General features: G+C 44.7%; 1 protein-coding gene across 1 annotated transcript; it reads left to right on the forward strand.

Moving 5' to 3' along the window:
• The first annotated feature begins 1,191 nt into the window (after nt 1-1,191).
• On the forward strand, nt 1,192-18,903 carry LOC137914961 (sorting nexin-17). Its single transcript, XM_068758443.1, has 15 exons — nt 1,192-1,251; nt 3,985-4,059; nt 5,591-5,708; nt 7,116-7,180; nt 8,377-8,487; nt 9,714-9,804; nt 11,283-11,370; nt 13,079-13,148; nt 13,712-13,804; nt 13,922-14,125; nt 16,051-16,179; nt 16,301-16,378; nt 16,568-16,642; nt 16,744-16,785; nt 16,937-18,903. The coding sequence occupies exons 1-15, from the start codon at nt 1,192-1,194 to the stop codon at nt 17,054-17,056; spliced, it is 1,419 nt and encodes a 472-aa protein (XP_068614544.1). The 3' UTR covers nt 17,057-18,903.
• Nucleotides 18,904-19,593: the final 690 nt, after the last annotated feature.

A 19,593-nucleotide genomic window follows, 5' to 3' on the forward strand; every position in this document is an offset into this window, starting at 1 on the left:
GCTGAAGCAGCGTTATTATATTGTATTATTATACGGGAATACATAAAATAATAAATATGATAGTTATTTTGTATAATCAAATGCCGTTGTTTTGATTCGGAGTTCTCGTGCGTGGAATAAATTATACATTTTAAACCTCACGAGTTATTTGAGTATTTGTTTCATCGGAAAAATATTTTCAGCAGTAAATACAACCTGTCAACGAAACCAAAATGTAAAAAATAGTTGCTAAAATTAAAAAGGAAAAAAGACGCTTTCAGAGTCCCTTTGGACTGCACTATTTGTAGTGTGGACTTCGAATTAGTTGATTTGACGGAATTCGATTCAAGAATAGAATGCGTTGGCTTTACACTTTCACACATGTATTATGCAATTACGTATTTAACTGTGAAAAAGGTGACAAAACATTTTGATAAAGTTTTATTTAATTTCTATCACTGAAGAATAGACCACCCCCCCGGCGGAAGAGGAGATGGTTTGGCCCAGAAGGATTGTTGCGTTGCCTCTTGATGGGTCACTAGCTAGAGATACCTTGAACGCAGAATGTCCTGTCCTGTCCTCGCTGGGACACGCGTCCTCGGTTAGTCCACTTGTTTTATCTACGAGTCTCCGTCGCCGAATAGATTTTTCTACGCCAAACTTTAGGAGCCGGGGACGAACAAGCAAAACGAGTGTAACTGTCTCCTCTCCTTTTTGGAAAGGTTTGCTAACGGGGCTTACGACGTTTTGTTTTTGCAGGACCCAGAATCCACCTTTAACCCGGTAACTTTATATCTGTCTGCGCAAACGAGCAATTATCTATCGAAGTTGAGACTCAAATATCACAAGTAGGCGGTTATAGGTTCCTGCAAATGACGCTAAAGTTCCTGTTCTGACGCTAATAGTAAAGGTGTAATTGCTTAACACTTTGCAACATGGCTGCTGCGGGAACGGCAGTGAGAAAAGTTTTGCGGTGACGTGGGAGAGGAGTTTTATGTGAATGCTAAGTTAGAACGTTAAAGCCGTCAGTCGTCTCCTCCAGCCCGCCGCCGCGTTTCTCCCGGACTAACACGCCGGCGGATGAACCGTGCGGAGCCCCCTCCTCCTCTGTAGCCACCGCCGACAGACACTGCAGCGAAGCGGGCGTCTCCTCCATCGGCAGCGGGATCGGCGTCGAAGGGCAGCGACTTCATTCTGCGTTCCGTCGCTGAAATGCATTTTTCCATCCCCGAGACGGAGGCTCGTTCGGGAGAAAGCGGATCGAGCTACGTGGTGAGCGGCTGATGATTTGTGTTTGCTTTGCCTGCCAGGGTAACACGGTGCGTGCTCTCAGCTGCACAACAGGTTGTTGTGGGTCCGTCCAAATACATCAGGTGTCCAGGCACACTTGCGTGTATATATATATATAATCAGTCCAGACTGCTTCAGTCGGCTTGTATTTATTTCCCTTCAATCTGCTGCTGTTGTGTGTTTCTGATCTGTGTTTGTGTTCAGAAACGGCTTCAGTGAAGCATCACGCGTATAAACGGACACACAAAGCTGCTCAAGATGTTGCACATTGCTTTTCCTCAAACCACGAACGCCAATCGCAGACACACACACACACACACACACACACACTGGATTGTGCAACCAGCAGAGGTAGTGTTGTTTAAAAATATATAGTATTTGGCATTGTGCTGCTTTCTAATCAGGTTAACAGCGTTTGTGTGAACATGTCTTAACATGCATGTAAACCAGAAGCTTTCAGGAAGGCACTACATTTGGTTGCTAGGAAACAGTTTGGGTTGAAGCATATGTCTCGTTGCTGAGGGAAATGATCTGAACGAACGTTTTAAGAAATTCTGCTGTCCTTCATAATGCATCTATAATGTCCGATTTGTCAATTCGAACAGTTCAGCTACTCTCATATATTCATCCCCGACTCTGAGCAACTTCTGATCGTCATGTGACAACAGACTGTTGACCTCGACTCCGTGTGCTAGAAAACAAAATACGGGAATATCTTGAATAATCAGTAGTTTTAGCTCATCAAAGTGTCCCCGTGGAAGAAGACAACCCCAAATTCGTGTGATGCAACTTATTTTGCGGCGGTGCTCGACTGTAGTGCTGTGGGATGTGCTCTGGACCTTGGAACCGGTAGGAAACAAAATCTGCAGCGTTCGCATGGATCTTTTAACAACAAGGGCAGCACTTTTTTACGAGACGCGATTACGGTGCGAGTGCCGACAGATCAGTATTTTCCTCGCGTCTTGTAGGCTTGAATCCTTCTCTCTGTTTACTGGGCTATTTTTTAGTGTGTTGTTGTTGCTAGTTTAAGTGGTGGTGAACTTAGATATGACAACCTTTATCTGTTTATTGTGCTACCATTGATGCTCGGCAGTCATCCTTTAGCAGCCAGCATGAGAGTCGGCAGCATGTCTGAACCTCGATGCTTAAAAAAAGTAGCCTATTTCGGAAAAAAAACCCTGACTTAAACGCGCTGCATCCTCTACATCCTGCAGGTTGGTTGATACAAAGGAAAGTAGAACACACACTCATCAACTTAAGTGCAGTTCAGGTAAAGAAATGGGGCCGATGCGATGACTGCAAGCTGCAGATAGATTTAAACACAGTGTTTTGTTCGCAGTCTTAGTGTTTCATCAGGTTAAAACATGTACATGGATGTGTGCAGAAAGGAGACAATAGATCACAGCAGTTATATTGAAATCCACACGTTGAGCCGGAATTGTTTGTAACTCACTCTTTATTTGATTTTTTTTCTATCACATAGAGCAAAGATATTTTGCAGAGTCATTCTTCCTTCCTGGATCCCGGTCACATGCTCTCTGTCGCTTCAGTTCATTTGTTGTCTAAATTCCTTCTGACGTTTGCCTGTCGATGGGGCGTGTCGCTCTGTAAATGGCATGTTGTGCCGCGTGGGTCCTCAGAAAAATGCCTCGTTTTGATGCACGACCCGTCGAGTTGAGTGTAAATATGAATTCAGCGAGGAGGGTGAGCAGGTTACAGAGCAGATATAGTTTTGTGCTGTGACACCCGAATTGGGAATCTTTTTAAGCAGCGTGCTTCCTCTCATCTGAAGCCAGAGCTTCGCTTCCTCGGGTGGAAGCTGCTAGTTTTTCATCAAATCAAAAAACAAGTGTTATTGTTGGTAGAAATGGTCCAATCATTTTCACGAGTGAGTTTCTTGTTTTTTTCCTAAAGCATTAATGAAGAAAAAGCTCCAATTTACCTAAATTCCAATTTGGAATAGTTTTTAAAGTAATTTTCTGGTTTTGTTTGAGTCTCCTTTCCCCTTTTCGCTCAAATCTTCTGCAGGGTTTTCAGAATGAGTTATTGTTTTCGTATTCTGCACCGCGATGTTTCTATTCTTGGCCGAGGTGACCAAAGACTGAATTCCTTCAGCTGGTGGGAGCCGGTCTGCATTTTTTTAAATGTTTTTATCAGTTTAATATTTTTATCGCTTAGTAACTTGGCATCTGGCGTGTAAAATAGATTTGCTTCATGGCATTGGCTCTAAACTTGATTGCAAGCACATGTTTGGATTGTTGATTCCAGGAAATGATGTTTTTTGCAGAGGCTTGGGGGGGGGGGGGGGCACACACCTCCTTTTATTTCTGTCATAACAAATGGGGGGGGGTTCAGATTGAGGTTCCTTCTTTCTGTGTTGTATAAGGAGAGACTTGGTTGGATTGAAAATGTGCAGCACGCGTTTTTGCCTTTTGGAAGTCGGTGGCTTTTGATGGATTCCAATCACACATCTTTTCTTGAGCCCTACTAATGAAAGTAAAGAGCGAGGGATGAGACGGATGAGAGCGAGGCTGCTTTTAGTACAACCTGCTGGTGTCGGATGTTTGTTGTTGTGTAACCGCCTTTCACCAGTTTATTACTTTACTGCGTTCGTGCTTTAGATGTTTTCCTGTGCGCCTACCGCTTCTCAGAATGGCAGAATGTCAGACTTTCACATTTCAACGAGTCCTCTCTCTCTCTCTCTCTCTCTCACAGGCCTACAACATCCACGTGAATGGCGTGCTGCACTGTCGGGTACGCTACAGCCAACTGCTCGGCCTCCATGAACAGGTAAGCCTTCCATCATGATGCCAGAGCTTTGGCTCAGAAGTGACCCTAAAAGCTGCGTAAACGCCACCACGCCCGCCCAGCATGAACCCGCGCTGTCTCCGTGTCATGCAGTCGATCTGTGGCATCACTTTGAATCAGGCGCACAGTGGCTTTTAGTCTCGCACTCTTCTTTTTTCCCCCCTCAGAGTCCAAACTATTCCAGTTTTTAGTCGCCAGTGTTGCGGGGGTGTCTGGAGGGGGGTGGGCGCCATGGAAGGAATGTTTCTGACCTTTATTTCACTTCACCTGCAGGGAAAAGGAACTTAATCTAACAGAAATATTGGAAAATATTGCGTCACCAGGTTTTAAAGATGCATTTTAGGCTCCACGTTGAAGCTTCAAACAGAGCCTCAGCTTTCCTTTAGAACGTTTATTAGGAGTACTCGAGACCTACTTGTTTTTCTGTAGTGATGTGGAAAATCAACTTGTGAACGCCTCTTTTATTCGCTACTGTGAAATGGTGTCTCAGGGGTTTGATGCATTTTCTGTAAGATGGATTTACCTGCTTAATGCTACGTGCTAAAACAGTCTTTGAGACTTTCTGCTGCTTTTGCCCACTAATACATTAAAAAGCATCGTCCAAACTTCGCTATCGCCGTCCTCAAGTCCTATTTTATCCAGTTGGTAGGTGTTGCCAGGCAACAGGGTGTGTGGTAGCAGACGCACCGGCATCACACACGACCTCAGAACGCTTGATTGTGGGGTGCACGCTGCACACACTCAAGTTGTTTCTCTTGTTGTCTTCTCGCGAGGTCACGCTTCTCCTGGAACAACAGCTTGTTTAAAGCTGATAGTGAAAACGAAATGAGCGTTGCTAAAGCATAAAATAAAAATAAAGGCCCGATGAGTTCATGAGTGCGTCTGTGGCTTGCGTTGAGTTTGTGTGTCTAGCAGCACCGACGGGTTTGCCTTGCAGCGCTAGCTCTGATGCACTCACAATGCCAACATACCGTGTGCGGTCCCTTCTGTTCCCCTCGTAACCCTCGGGGCCATTCTCCATCATCCCGCGTGATGGACCTGACTGTTTCATAATTAGAAAACACCGTGCTGGTGAATTCCTAATGACGAGTGTGATGCAATGCTTCTGCCTGCAGCAACGTAGATCAGACGTTTGATCTGCGAGGACTCGGTCGAAGAAACCCGCAGCTCACGGCTACGAGCTCTCGGACGATAGAAAAGGGGAAGAAATGAGTCAAGGAGTTGGGAGACGACGTAAATGTGGAATGACTAGATATTCCCGGTTCCAGATGTGTCTGCGTTTTGCACGGAAACTCCTCCAGGGAGTCGTTTGAAACGGGGCTTAAAATAAACCTTGAGTCATCTCAAGCAGCGAGAACTTTAGACTCAAAATTAATCCGCAGCTCTTTAATTGGATCGACCGGCGCTCTATTCTGAAAGTGTTTCCATTAGAAGGAATCGTATATTTGCTTTCAGAAATTCTGTAAAACGTTGTCGAGTCTGCCGTCCTCACCGTCATGACTCGCATCAACAGATCAAGAAAGAATATGGCAGCAACGTGGTGCCTGCGTTCCCTCCAAAGAAGATCTTCACGTTGACTCCTGCCGAGGTGGAACAGAGACGAGAACAGCTGGAGAAGTACATGCAGGCCGGTAAGCTCTCCGCGCTGAACGGGCACCTTGCAGATGGTTCCGCTTCATTTTGTCTGGATTCCAGTTCCACCGTTGTTGTTTTGTTGTCAGTTGTTTTTTTAATTGGACAGGATTCCTTTCTAAATTGCAGGATGCGCAGACCCCAAAAACAAAAATCTGCTTTCCGATTTAAATGGAGGACAGTGCAGGTATTCTTGAAATGAATGTTCGCATCTCCACAGCAGTCGCAGGAGCGATGTGTCCTGGTGTCTGCGGGGAGTCCGTCCGTCCGTACGCCGGGACTGATCTCTGCACAGGATGAGCTTTGATGTCGGCTCTCCTCGGAAAAATGAGTCCCTTCATCGGGATTTCAGGGTTTTGGAAGGTTTTGTGCGATTCAGGCTTCACTTTGCACCGTCTAACGAAAGTGTTTACGGAGAGAGACCCGCGTGTTATTTCTGCAGTAAACGCGCCTCAACCATTTTGAATGCTTTCCTTTGAAAGCTTTCAATCATATTCACAAACTGATCTCAGTTTGGGGAGGGTTTTCAGCCCATTGCCTCGCTTTTATAAGCAGGTTGAGGGTGAACACACACACACACACACACACACGAGTAAGTGGAACTGGCAGCAACGCTGAGGGTTTGTTTTAATCCTCTCAAGCACCAGCAGTTACAGCAGAACAAGGACGCGTTGTTCAAGTGTGTATTTGCTCATAGTCTGGGCGCATACGCACACAAGGGCGTTCTTGGCTTCACGTTCGGTCGGTTACATCATGGCTTTTTTCTTTTTTTTTTGCATAGTTATGGAAAATGAACTGCCACAAGCACAATCTGTTGTGACGCAGAAGTTTGATCTTTTGTGAAAGGGGGTGGCGCCATTTAGAAAAGGACAACGGCGTCCAGGCTGTCACGCTCTGTCGTCACGCAGTCGCAGCGTTAACACGCGGATAATTAAATGCAGTCCTGCACAAAACGCGTCTCGATAGAGAACCAGGGACATGAACGAATGACAACAGGACCGGCTTGTCTGCTGCTTACCCAAAGTGAAGCCTGCAGAATGAACGCCGCCGCTTCGTAATCCTTTAGTTTATAGAACTTTATGGAAACGGATCGTTAAACTGGCTTCTTTTCATAAACGGCTACTTTCAATTATTTATGTGAAGGTAAATAGACTTGATACAAATCTTGAAAGGTCAACGTGACTGTGCAGAAATGAAATGAGACCTGCCTGATAAGATGATGATGATGACGAAGAACAGGGAAATGACTGGCTTGGGCGTTTTGTGTTTACATAACATCCAGTAAAAGACCCTCAACTAATTACGGAGTTCAAATCCAAACATTTGGGGGGGGGGGGGGGGGTTATGGAAAATATGTGCTCCAGTTGCTTTCCTGGTTTCCAAAGTTTCTGTTCGTGTCTTTGCAGTGCGCCAGGATCCTCTGCTGGGAGCCAGCGTGATGTTCAACAGCTTCTTAAGGAAAGCTCAACAGGTGGGTGATGCGGGTCGGCGGGTGGGTGATTCGGGTCGGCGGGTGGGTGATTCGGGTCGGCGGGTGGGTGATTCGGGTCGACGGGTGGGTGATTCGGGTCGGCGGGTGGGTGATTCGGGTCGGCGGGTGGGCGATTCGGGTCGGCGGGTGGGCGATTCGGGTCGGCGGGTGGGCGATTCGGGTCGGCGGGTGGGCGATGCGGGTCGGCGGGTGGGCGATGCGGGTCGGCGGGTGGGCGATGCGGGTCGGTGGGTGGGTGATGCGGGTCAACGGGTGGGTGAGTCGGGTCGGCGGGTGGGCGATGCAGAGCTGTTTCAGGCGTCTTCTGATACGTCGCCGTGACGAGGCAGGACAGACGTCTCCCGCCAACAGGCTGATGGAGTCATTTCTGTTGGCAGCGTGGTCGACGAGCTCACGGTGGGTTGTGGAGGATCGCTCTCGTTCAGGACTGCGTCATCGCTCCTGGTGAAACCGTCGGTCAGATGTTTGCTCACGTGCAGGCGTGATTAATTGAGATGAGGAAAAGCGAGCCTCACGATTCATCTCCCCCGATTCGCCAAAAGGCTTTCCTTTATTTTCAAACGGACGACTTGCCGATTCCTCATTCGGACCAGGTCGTGAGATTCGATCGGCCGTCGGTCAAGCTGTGGCCTGCGTTGCCAGTGGAGACGCAAATCCAGTAACCTTCATGGATGTAATCGTCCATCTGCAACCGCATCACACCCCATCTGCCTCTCCTGCTCCATCCTCCCATCTCATTAATCTGTGCCCTTACACGTCCACCTCACCCCCACCACCGCCCACATTCTCCCGGTGCCTTTATGGACTGAAAGGGACAGCAGGTGCAGAATAGAAGACGAGTTACCAGCCGACAGTCATTTCATCTGCACCTTCAGTGGTCAGGATGTGGTGGAAGATCCCACTGGGGCGACGGGGGGGATGTTTCTTCTAATTCCGTTACTGGAATTAGAAGGAATCCTCCAGTTTACACACTTGAGGAATCAATGAATCTCAACCATCGACTTGAAGCAGCTGCCCTCGTTCCTCGGATCCATGAGAACGAGGTGTAGGAGGAGCGCTGTTGCATCTGTCCGGCCGCGCCGCGCTTGCTTGTTGTGGTCCCACTGAAATGAAAACAGGAACCTTATCCCCAAAGCTGCAGGACGGCCTCGTGATGCTTTGTGTCTTTCCCACAGGAGACGCAGCAGATTCCCACAGAGGACGTTTGCCTGGACATCTGCCTCTCCAACGGTCAGAAGGTTACGGTCAACATTCTGACCTCGGATCAGACGGAGGATGTCCTTGATGTGAGCTCCTTAGTGCGGACAATTAGGTCGTAGTTCATTCAGGTTATGACGGGGAATCGTGTGATTTAGATCTGATCAATGGAATCCTTTTATTGTTCATTATCACCCTCTGCAGAACATGTGCAGAACCTTTACTTTCCCTCCGGGCCTCCGGTATTGATGTAGATTCTGAGCTCTGATCTTTTAAATGAAGTCGCATCCATTTTCTATCGACCCATTTCGCCACTAGCAAAGATCACACAGTTGGACTTCAGGACAGAACAAAAGCCCGAGACATGAATGAGACGTGCTTTACAAAACGAGCTGACTATGGAAGCAGCCTCAGACATGTTGAGACGACACACCACAACGACATCAAAGCATTTGTCTTGACACTGGCCAATCGAACATGTTTAACAAACCTTTTAGCATACACACACACACACACACACACACGCACGCACACAGTGCTCATCACAGTACAGTAAACATGGGGCTCAGACGCTGTTCTCTACAGCAAAGCTCAGTATCTCAGAGTAGAAACATGTTTTCATCGTCATCTGGGTGTCGTTTACCCAAATCTTTAGCTTTTGTTCTTGTTTTCAGGGGATTTACAGCCGATAAAAAAGCAAGTCAAAGTAGAAAATGTCACATTTAGCCAGAATAGCATAATCTAAATTGGCTAATCAACATAAGAATCCCCCCCCCCCCCTCCTACCATAAAACAACTCCTGATGTTCCACTTCTTTTCACAATGAGATTTGGATCTGGAGTATAATCCAGATCTGGGAGATTAAATTATACACATGGAGGAGGTAATATGGAATGGAATATGCTGGTATGTAGATGAGATCATGTTGGTTTTCTTTCATCTGTTAATATGAGGGGTTATATCGAGATGTAATATAGATTCAACCCCAACGTGTCGCCTTGCTGCTGCGCTGTCATGATGAATTAGCATCAGTAGCATCGGTGGCGCTAGGAGCCCTATGAATGCATGTAGTGAACACGCAGAAAACAGTCGTGTGAGTTTAGCAGTAAAGATTTGTGCAGATGTTGGAAGAAGAAACAAGAAACCATTTTGACTTTAATTCTCCAAGATCAAAAACAATTTTTTATTTTTTAAATTAAGGACAATTCAACCTTCAATTTGAAAGAAAACACATTTTCCATCTCGATTTAGTGCGAAATGAAAGTCAGGAGGAGAGCGCCGTTAACTGAATCTGATTCTTATCGTCTTCTCGCAGGCTGTTGCAACAAAGCTCGACCTTCCAGATGACCTTGTTGGTTACTTCAGCCTGTTCCTCGTGCGCGAGGGTGTGGAAGGAGGTTTAACATGTAAGTCCGAACACAAACGTCTTCTAGTGGAAAAGACAGATTAGAGATCAAATGAATCCATAATTTATTCCCAGTGGTTCTTTGCATTGTGTTTTTATTTTCAGACAATCTGCATCTGAAGGATTTTTTTGTTGTTTCTGTTGTTTAAAGGCTGCAGCTTGAAACCATGAACAGTAAACCAGTTTCATTATCAGGTTAAACAGAAACAGGCCGCTGGTGTTTCCTGGTTTGTGTAGTCGTGCTATGTTAACAGCTTCTGCCTCGGGTTGTTGTCCCACTTTTTCTGGGTGGGGCTACACAATATGACCTAGAGCTCATCCCAACCAAATATCAATACATTCATCATCATCATCATCAGATGCAATAAACTAGTAAACCTCCGGCAAGCAGCTCATTCCCCCTCCTAATTAGATTTACACCATCCACATGGTAACTTTATACGTTATGTATTTTTAATAGATTTTTGAATCTGTAAATGCGGCTTTCAATGTTAAAATGTTATATTTTTTCCTAACGCCATTCTCCATCTGATCTGAATGAAACTCTGTGGTGAGACAGAATTATTCCTGGTAGCAGTCCCAACATTTCCTGAAAATTTCATCACGATGCAAACCTTTTGAGTTATGTCGCTAACAGACGGACAAACAAATCAACCAACGGCAGTGATTTCATAACCCCCCCCCCCGCCTCGATGGAGGTAATTAATGAATAATTTATTAATAAATAAATTACCAGATATAAATGCCTGCGTATTAGGTTTTAATTCTATGCTTGATAATAAAGTGTGTCCTCATTTGTTTATCTTCCTCCTTTCGTGTAACTTAAACCTGAGTGTAGAGGATCTAGAAAATAAATAGAAAATGTGGTTCTTGAGGCGCTCAGAATGTGCTGCTCCTTTGTTTGTGCTCATGATGAAAACGTTTGTAGAATATTTGCATCCTTTCTCCTTTTACCCGTTTTTGTTTCCATGGTTACTTGTTGAATTGAGGTGTGTTTTTGAAGTGAGGGTTTCTCCCTCAAACTACGCAAGCCTTTTAACATTTAGTGAATTTTAAGCCTTAATATTGCTATTTTTTTTTGGTGTGTTTAAAAGTGCTACCTTTTTTCTTTCATGCAGCTTCCTACTGAATGTTTGCTTTGTCTAAGTTTGTTGGGGAAACTTTCTGAAGCTTCCAGGTTGTGTCTTTTTGCCTTTTTATAACAGCAATACCGGCAGAGAACATGCAAGTAACCACCGTGTGTTTCAGCTTCCTGTTTACAGCATGACAAAACACACGTTTACAAAAACTGCTGCCAACCTAAAGCTCTTTTCAGTCATTTGATCAAATTTTTTTGATCACTATGAACTTGAGAGCACAAAAAAAAAATGGTAAAAAGTGTTAACCCCACTGTGACCAGCCCGGATGGACTTTCCACCTCCTTTGACACTAATCATCGTCATCCTTCTCCCTTTCTCTTTTTCTCTCTCTCTCTCTCAGTCGTGCGGAAGCTGCAGGAGTTTGAGCTGCCTTACGTTTCCATTACCAGCTTGCGGAGCTCAGAGTTTCACATACTCCTACGGAAAAGGTACCGCCACCTGCTCGAAGCACCCTCTGCTGTAATTCTGACCGGGATTCATTAGGAGGGTATCCACGTGCCGTTTATCTAACCTTGTGAAGAAGCAGGCCGCTTATCTTTTACGTCTGGATGAGCGGCACCGAGCCTCCATCTGCTCCAATGTTGTGAAGCGCTTTCTGTTCCAGTTCTTCATGTGTAAAGGTAGCCGTTAGCCTAGCCAGCAGCTGCTAATCGGGCTTTACATCTTCTACAAACTGGGGGTGATTTAGAAAACCGACCTGATCCGTCTGATAGCCGGTGCATTTAGCGAAGCACTCACCGATCATGTGTCTGAGTTGACAAAAGGTGCAGGATGTTAGCCTCAAATGATCAAAGTACTAAATTATTGACTGTTATCAATGAGGTTTTAAACATTGTTTTTTTTTTTAAAGCAGCATCTATGGCTTGGGGGATGTTTTTAATTCCTCCTGCTCCTATTTGTAGCCGCAGCATCTACAGCTGCAGCCGGGCCTAAATAATGCATTTAAACGTGTCGTAATTGAACAGAAGCTTCATTTTTGTTTTTTCCTTCCCTGATAGTGAATGATAAAGGATGACCTGGAGCTAAAGCTAAACGGACACATTGCAAAAGCAGAAAAAGGAACAGCCTCAATGAAACCAAACCCCTGCAGTACTGGATTGTGTTTCCTAGGATTTACAACTAATTTGAGGTTTTACGATAGAACCCAGAGTCCGGACTGATTGTGCAGGTTAATGATCGTCTCTCATCATGGGCCTCATGGCTGAGCCAGAGTGCATAGGAAAGCCCCAGCGTTTGTTCCCCCATCAGGTCTGACTGCTGAACATTTCTCTTCTTTGTCATGCGTCTGTTCTCTCATCGCCCCGGCCTCCCGCTGTTGGAGGTACACAGGATGTTTACTTTCTTCCCTCCTCAGTGGAAGTCTCAGTCCTCCTGACCTAGTTATTTCTGTGGAGTAGCGAGGGAAGAATGAATGTAGAACTAACAAGTGGAGGTGGAGGAAAAACAGACCTCCAGCGGAAAGATCAAGTCAAGATGTTTTCTCTTCCTTCCTCTTCCTCATAGCACCTTTTAGCTTTCTTAACTCTTTGTGCCTCTCCTGACTTGCCTGAACAATTCTCTCGTTCCTTTGCACACCAGTAGTAGCAAAAATTACCCAGACATAAATGTAGTTAACTCTTCCAATGCCGTCGAGGTCTATCCAAACCCAAACATTGAAATCTGCCTCTCTTCAATGGCCAATAACGGCAGAACAAAAAATTATAGGAACGCACTTTTTTTTCTCCCCCTGATGAAAGAAGAGACTTTAATCTTTCAATTTGGTAGATGTTTGCATAGTCTTAGTACAGAATATTCTGCGGGGCTTGAAAAGTGAGCGACACTTGGGGCACTCTGCATTTGGCTGAGCTGAAGATGGCTGGCACTGAAAGAGTTAAGTTAAGGTGGATTAAAAGAAATGCTGCTGTTCTAACAGACGGTAATAACATGAATCCAGTCCTGACTTCATGACGATGCTTCACAAGCAGAGGCGATTGTTGGGGTTTCATAGTCAGATTTGAGCACGGAGCTGACGTTAACCCGTTAACTCCTGTGCATTTGGTCGTCATAGCAAATTGAATAATCGGAGTTAGAATCCAATGACTTCCACTTGATTCGTCGTAACGCAGGCATAGATGAAGGCTGGTTTTCTCTCTGCAGCTACTGGGACATGGCCTACGACAGCGACGTCATGGACAACAGAGTCGGCCTGAATTTGCTCTATGCCCAGGTAAGAGGTGACTTTTGTTTTTTTTTACTTTCATAACGCCGCTCGCTGCTGCTGTTCTTGTTTTCGGCAGTGCAAAAGAGCCTTTGAGATTAAATTGCCCTTGAAATGTGCGTCCAAGCAGAAAATCCAAATGAAACGAGATTACGTTTGTTTGTTTTTTAAACTTGCTCAGCCACCATTTCATCCCAAGGCATCCAAATACCTTCGTATACGCCAGGTTGCATTGTGGGTTGTTTTGACTTTCAACACCCTGACTCCTTTTGTTCTTGTGTTCCTCCGTGATCCTGTTAGCTGCAGCTTTAACTGAGGTTTTTAGCATTTCAGGCTTTTAAGTTTTGATTAGATTCTGAAACTACTGGGGGGGGTTAAAATTAAATAAAGTAAATGCATGCTTTCTTCACATGAATGTGCATTTGTGCATGTCTCTGAAGAATGAATCGCTGACCTGCACCGTTCAATGCGTGATTCCTCCCACACGTATCTAAAGAAATGCCCTCAGGCCCGGCTTGATTTATCAGGCTGTGCAGAAAGATGAACTTCAGTTCTTGTTGTTGCTTCACCAGACAGTGTCTGACATTGAGCGGGGCTGGATCCTTGTCAACAAAGACCAGCACAGGCAGCTGAAATCACTGCAGGAGAAAGGCTCCAAGAAAGAGGTGAGCAAGGGCATCGCATCTCACATGTACAGCTGATACTGTAAATCTGCAGAACCATAGTAAATAAAGTCATTAGTGCAAAGTACATGTGTGTTTTTTTCATATCCCCCCCCACAGTTCATCCATCTAGGACAGACTCTGAAATATTACGGCTACATCAAGTTTGATCCGTGCATCACCGACTTCCCCGAGAAGGGCTGCCAAGTCATCGTCAGCGCCGGCAACAATGAGCTCAATTTCCACGTTAAGCTGCCCAACGATCAGATGAAGGAAGGGAGCTTCAAGGTCACACGGATGAGGTGTTGGAGAGTCACGTCATCTGTGAGTGTGTGTGTGTGTGTGTGTGTGTGAGAGAGAGAGAGAGAGAGAGATGGAGGATGAGCATTGCTTCATCTCCAGCACTCCTAAATAATGAGATTGGGATTTGTTCAGATTTTAACCCAACAAGTACGCCCTGCAGTTTAACCTGGTGCAAAGCTCTCACCTGGAAACAACGATCTTGAATCAACCAAGCATCAGTTTGCACTCCTAATGCTTGTGAAAAGTGCTGACCGCCACACCATCCATCTTCTTCAGTCCAATTATCCCAACACGCAGGGCCAGGCCAGTATTGATCTGGCAGCATCCTCTCGTCGAAATGATAGTGGTGAAGGAAGCCGATGGCACACGCAGTGAGAACGCGTCCATAAAGCTGACCCTGCATCCATCTACACAGCGTTCAATAACAATATAAAAAAAAATGAATAGGCTTTTAAAAAGGGACCCCCAGAGGCCCAACAGACACACAACTACTGCTTAGACTCTTGCCTAGTAAATTAATTGATCAGTAAACCTGAGAGGGCAGTGGTAGAATATGACGTTCAAATACCAGGCGTTGATATTAAAAAAAAAATATAGAATATATTCCTGTTTGGATACATCCAATGGAATTTTTGGAGTCAGAAGAATCGGCGCAGTCAGTTTGCTGGGCCTTTGTTTGAAAAACCACTGCTACTTTCAGACTGGTGGGTTGTCAGATGAATGGAAAAACGGGACAAGGTGGAATAACAAAAAAGGGACATTCCACCAGTTTAGAGGGACTCTTTATTCAGTTCTTTGTGCATTCCTCTGTGTTTCTGCAGGTTTAGTCTAAGAATGAAAACAACTGTGGAAAGATTGTGTCCGAAATTAGGATTGTTGCTCGATTTCCCGATCCCTGTACCAAATATTGTTGGAGCTACCTTAGAGAGACGATCAGAAAGTTTTAGCTTCATGGATTTTGCCCAAATTTCAAAAAAAGACCCCAAAATACTAAATCACCCCCCCCCCCCCCTTTCTTTTTTCTTTTTTAACATTGTGAGACTCAATTTAACACTCCAATTAAGTCTTTATTTTTATTCATTGATTCTAAACGCACCCATGAGAAAAACACAGTCTCTCAAAATCAGGATAAATTCACGCGGCGTGCGCCGTACAGCTCGTCCAGAGTCTGGGAAACCTTCTGATTGATGCCATATTTTCACTCGTGTATTTACAAGATGAAAATTCGAAAAAGCCAAACTTTGCTGAAGTGGAGACGAGGACAAACGGTTTGTTTCCATGCATTAGTGTCGGAGCAGCACAAACTTAGTGTGTCAGAAGCTTTCCTGATTCTCCTGAAGTTATTTTGCTCACGTGGATCCATGGCAACACATCTCAAATGAAAATGGATGTCGGCTTGTCTGATTATGCAGGCTCAGCCCCCACGCTTGTTAATTCCCGAGCTCATTCTAACAGGGCAAAGTCCTTCTAATGAGTCCCTTCTTTGTTGCTCTCTGTAAGTGGTGCAGCGCAGCAAGGCCTCATAGCCACATCTCAAATTACATCTGAAAGAATGTGCATAAAGCGTCTGAGCGTGCGTCTGTCCCTTAGTTGTTGCCTCTGATTCTGCTTTACACTATTGTAATGTGTTTAATGCAGAAGGTAGCGTGTGGGTGCTGTCGTCCTTCCGTCCACACAAGGACATCTTCAGCTCTGTGTTACTGGTGGTGCGGCAGCTTAAGAGTTAATAGGTCTGAGCGCTTAAGTCACCCCTCCATGACATTAGAAGCTCATGTTGGATGTTGCTTAAGGAAAAATGAACAAATATTCATTCACCAGAAGTCTGTTAAAAGTCCTCAACAAAGAAAAGGAGCCTTCGCCAGAATAAAGCTAAATCCTGAGGGGCTGATGGTAACGGTCGTGACCCCCCCCCCCCCCCCCCCCCCCCTCTCTGTCCGACCCTGCAGCAAGTCCCAGTAGCCAACGGGACGACCAATCCCTGCGGCTCTTCCAAATGCGAGGTCAAGCTGGAGCTGGCCTTTGAGTATCTGATGAACAAGGACCGCCTCCAGTGGGTCACCATCACCAGCCAGCAGGTGAGTGGGTTATGATGGGGGGGGGGGGGGGGGGGCTGATATTCACTCAGTAACTTAAACTTGAAGCGTCTCAGAAAACTGTTCCGTGTTCCAGATCGTGATGTCGACTCTGTGATTTCAGGCTATCATGATGAGTGTCTGCCTTCAGTCCATGGTGGACGAGTTAATGGTGAAGAAGTCGGGCGGCAGCATAAAAAAGGTTTGTGTGGATGAAGATTAGATTTAGTTCTATCTCTGAGAGCAGCCTCTATTTATATGACTATATGGCTGTTGTTGTTTTTTAATGTGATGATACAGGAGGTCATTGTCACAGCAAAACCTCTCAATTCACAATAATCCTCACGAAGGTTCACATCGTTTCTCCTGCTGTTTGGCCTTCACCTTCCAGATGCTGAGGAAAAGACATAACGGTTCCATCCACCGGCCAGACTGTCAGCAAACTGTGAAATCTCCCCCTCTACTGGTGAGAAAAACGCCTGAGAGGCTCTGAAGTCTCTTTGATTTGTGTTTCCTGGGTATTTCAGGACTGATCGTCTTTTTCTTTTTTCTTTTTTGGGGCTGCAGGACTCCCCCGACCCCAACCGAGAACAAACTGTCAAACTCTCAGTAAGCATATTTTTGATTTGTTGCGCATGTGCTACTGTTTAATGAGAAAAGCATTGACGACTAGTCAGATAAAGTGTTTCAGACCTTTTAACGGATTCTAATCAATCACTGTCAGTCTAGACTTTAAAACAATATTGATGATTCCATTTAGACCAAGCTGAGCTCTGTGTCCCTAAGAGGGATCAGCGCCTCCAACTCTGCAAATGATATCAGCGGAAATGATTTCCATGGCAACTATGCTTTCGAGGGGATCGGAGATGACGACCTGTAACGACTCGCCCTCCTCCTCATCATCATCATTCCACTGTCAGCGACTTGGAATACGAAAATTATAAGCTGAGCTGAGCCGATCTGAGCGGACCACACACGGAGTCCCATTCTGAAAAATTGTAGCTTCTTTTGTGGAGAAAAAACTGCCTTAAGCTCTCAGTATAACTTTGCTGTCTTTTTTTTTTTTTAACTCCTTAAAGCTCATTGTAGTGTTTTTTCGCTTTTAATCATTCAGTCGGAATTGTGTCCTCTGTTATTCCACGCGTGCCAACATACAGCAAATAGCATGTAAAGCTACGGGTGCTTAAATAGGCAGGTTTATATATATATACTTGTTTAAATTCCTATGTCGCATCATTTCATTCAAGACACATGAAGTTCTGTTATGCTCAAAGTCTCAAGGTAAAAGAGTTCATTAATATAAACCTGAAAGATGCTGGATCCTTCCTAAATCGGTTGCATGTTCCTTTGGCCAAACATTCAGTCCGACCTGGAGCTCGTGGCGATGAAACCGAACTTTCTGCAGTTATCAGAAGGACCAGGAATCCAACGAATGCGCTGAAATCCATCTCAGAACCGTCGACCATTCCGAGCAATTGCTTGTTCGTGCGAGATGATCAACGTTTGGCTTTGCTTGATACCAAAACATGCTTTTATACTGTAGTGATCATCTTTGCTACTCATGTGCCAAGCCAGTAAAATAATACCCTAAGGAGACAGTGATGGTATTTCCAGCTAAGGTTCGAGGTACAGTCGCTCATATTGCCTGCAGAGATAGTCTGATGCCTTAACTTTTCCTTTTCAGCCGCTTGGGGGTGTCAGTTTTCATTGGTGGGAATGTTAGCATCAGCCGGCGGAACCTGGAATCTTGCAGGACTTGATAGATGCGTGATTTTAGCTGTTTGCACTTGCTGAACCCGTCACTTTGCACAGTATTACAGGTGGAGACGAATGTGAGCATGACTTTTAACATTGTGTGGAGATTTTTATTATATTTCTGAGGGGCTCTGTAAATCCATGTGATTGTTTTGTTTTTTTCAAACCATTTTTTAACGGTTTCTCAAATGCCAAATTATAGTTTACTAAAGCATTTTGCACAAAATAAACATAAAAATCATGACAATGTCACTTTTTATATTATGTACAACATGCATTTAAGTATTCAGAACATTTGCTGGTACCTTTATCATCAATAGTTTATTATAATCAAATAGATTAAATGTAATCTAAGCTGTATAGAAAAAGATTTTTAATGACTAGCATTTATCATTGTTTACATAATGTTTAGGGGACTTCATTAGCTCAAATGAAAGTGTTTACAAACGTGCGTCTGATTTTCTTTTAAGCGTCGTTTGGTTGAGCGAGGCTTTAGTTCATTTTAATTTGTACGTACGACGTGTCGATCATCTCAGAGGATTCAGTTTGTTTTTTGATGAGGTGATAAACGTGATGGTTGCTGGAGTTGTCAAAGTTGCGTTCCATTCGAACGACTGTGGGCGTCAATGTATTTTGAAACTTGTAAATGTAAATCGATGCCAGCCAATCAGCAAACAGCCTTGCTCTCACTGGTAGCCAGAGCTGTAAACAAAATGTTCTCTCGATATCTTATTCTTTCACTGCTCTGCTTTGTCTCCAGTTGCAATCACAATAAAGGGATGCCAGCATTCATTTCTATCATCTCTGGTACATGGACGGTCCTGGATGTTAATTCATGTGCAGGTGCCAAAGTCACACTTTTAAAGTGTGTTTATCATCATCAGCATCACAATAGCAGATTGTATTGACTTGATTCATTTTGATCATTGATCGTGACAGCTGTCATGATACTACAATAAACTCTGATCATGAGGTTCTTGTCATGTTTTTTGCCTTTACTAAATATTCTGTGTATTTATCACTGAAAGTAGGGCTAAACTGAGGCTGTGAGAAATGTCACGTATTCTGACAGGAACCAGATTGAGAACACATTTCCCCTGTTCCGGCGTTGCGTTGGCTTCCTGTTAGAGCACCTTTCTGTGCCACGCCCCCTCCCGCCCCCCAAAAGGTGACAGGTCAGACACTAAAACAGCACCTGGCCAAAATGCATGGACATGCATTGTGTTCATTGGCAAAGCAGACAGAACTTCTCGGTGATTTCTTGGTCAGGTATTTCAAGGATATGGATATTTCACTGAGGAGCTTTAAATATTTCAATGAAGGATTTTATTTCACTCGGTTTCGATGTATATTTGTGAAAAAACGGTGGATTTAACATCACTGCGCCGGTAAGGGAGTCAGAACACAGTAACGGAACAAATTTCAACTGACTGTCGGCACCACTGAAATCTATGGACTCTGTTCTTGTAAAGCACGGTAAGAATTCATTCTTATTATTTCGTAGACTAAGTTTTTGGTGGCATGAAATGCGTAAATTTACTCTGTTCCGGATCAACGTGCAGTAGCCAGGATTTCTTTTAGAAGCAAGTCTCAGGGGGCGGTGAGGTCTGCTTGTGATTATTGTCCAATGTGGTCCAAGGTTCGTTCCCCCCCCAGGGTTTC

Source organism: Brachionichthys hirsutus, unplaced genomic scaffold (genome assembly GCF_040956055.1).
Source record: "Brachionichthys hirsutus isolate HB-005 unplaced genomic scaffold, CSIRO-AGI_Bhir_v1 contig_328, whole genome shotgun sequence".
NCBI classification, from domain to species: Eukaryota; Metazoa; Chordata; class Actinopteri; order Lophiiformes; family Brachionichthyidae; genus Brachionichthys; species Brachionichthys hirsutus.

Excerpts from the sequence above, each read along its gene's own strand:
- LOC137914961 (XM_068758443.1), top strand. The coding sequence starts at position 1,192 with ATGCATTTTTCCATCCCCGAGACGGAGGCTCGTTCGGGAGAAAGCGGA. Across the intron at positions 11,371-13,078 it reads CACATACTCCTACGGAAAAG|CTACTGGGACATGGCCTACG; the intron begins GTACCGCCACCT and ends TTCTCTCTGCAG. Across the intron at positions 16,643-16,743 it reads TGAAATCTCCCCCTCTACTG|GACTCCCCCGACCCCAACCG; the intron begins GTGAGAAAAACG and ends TTGGGGCTGCAG.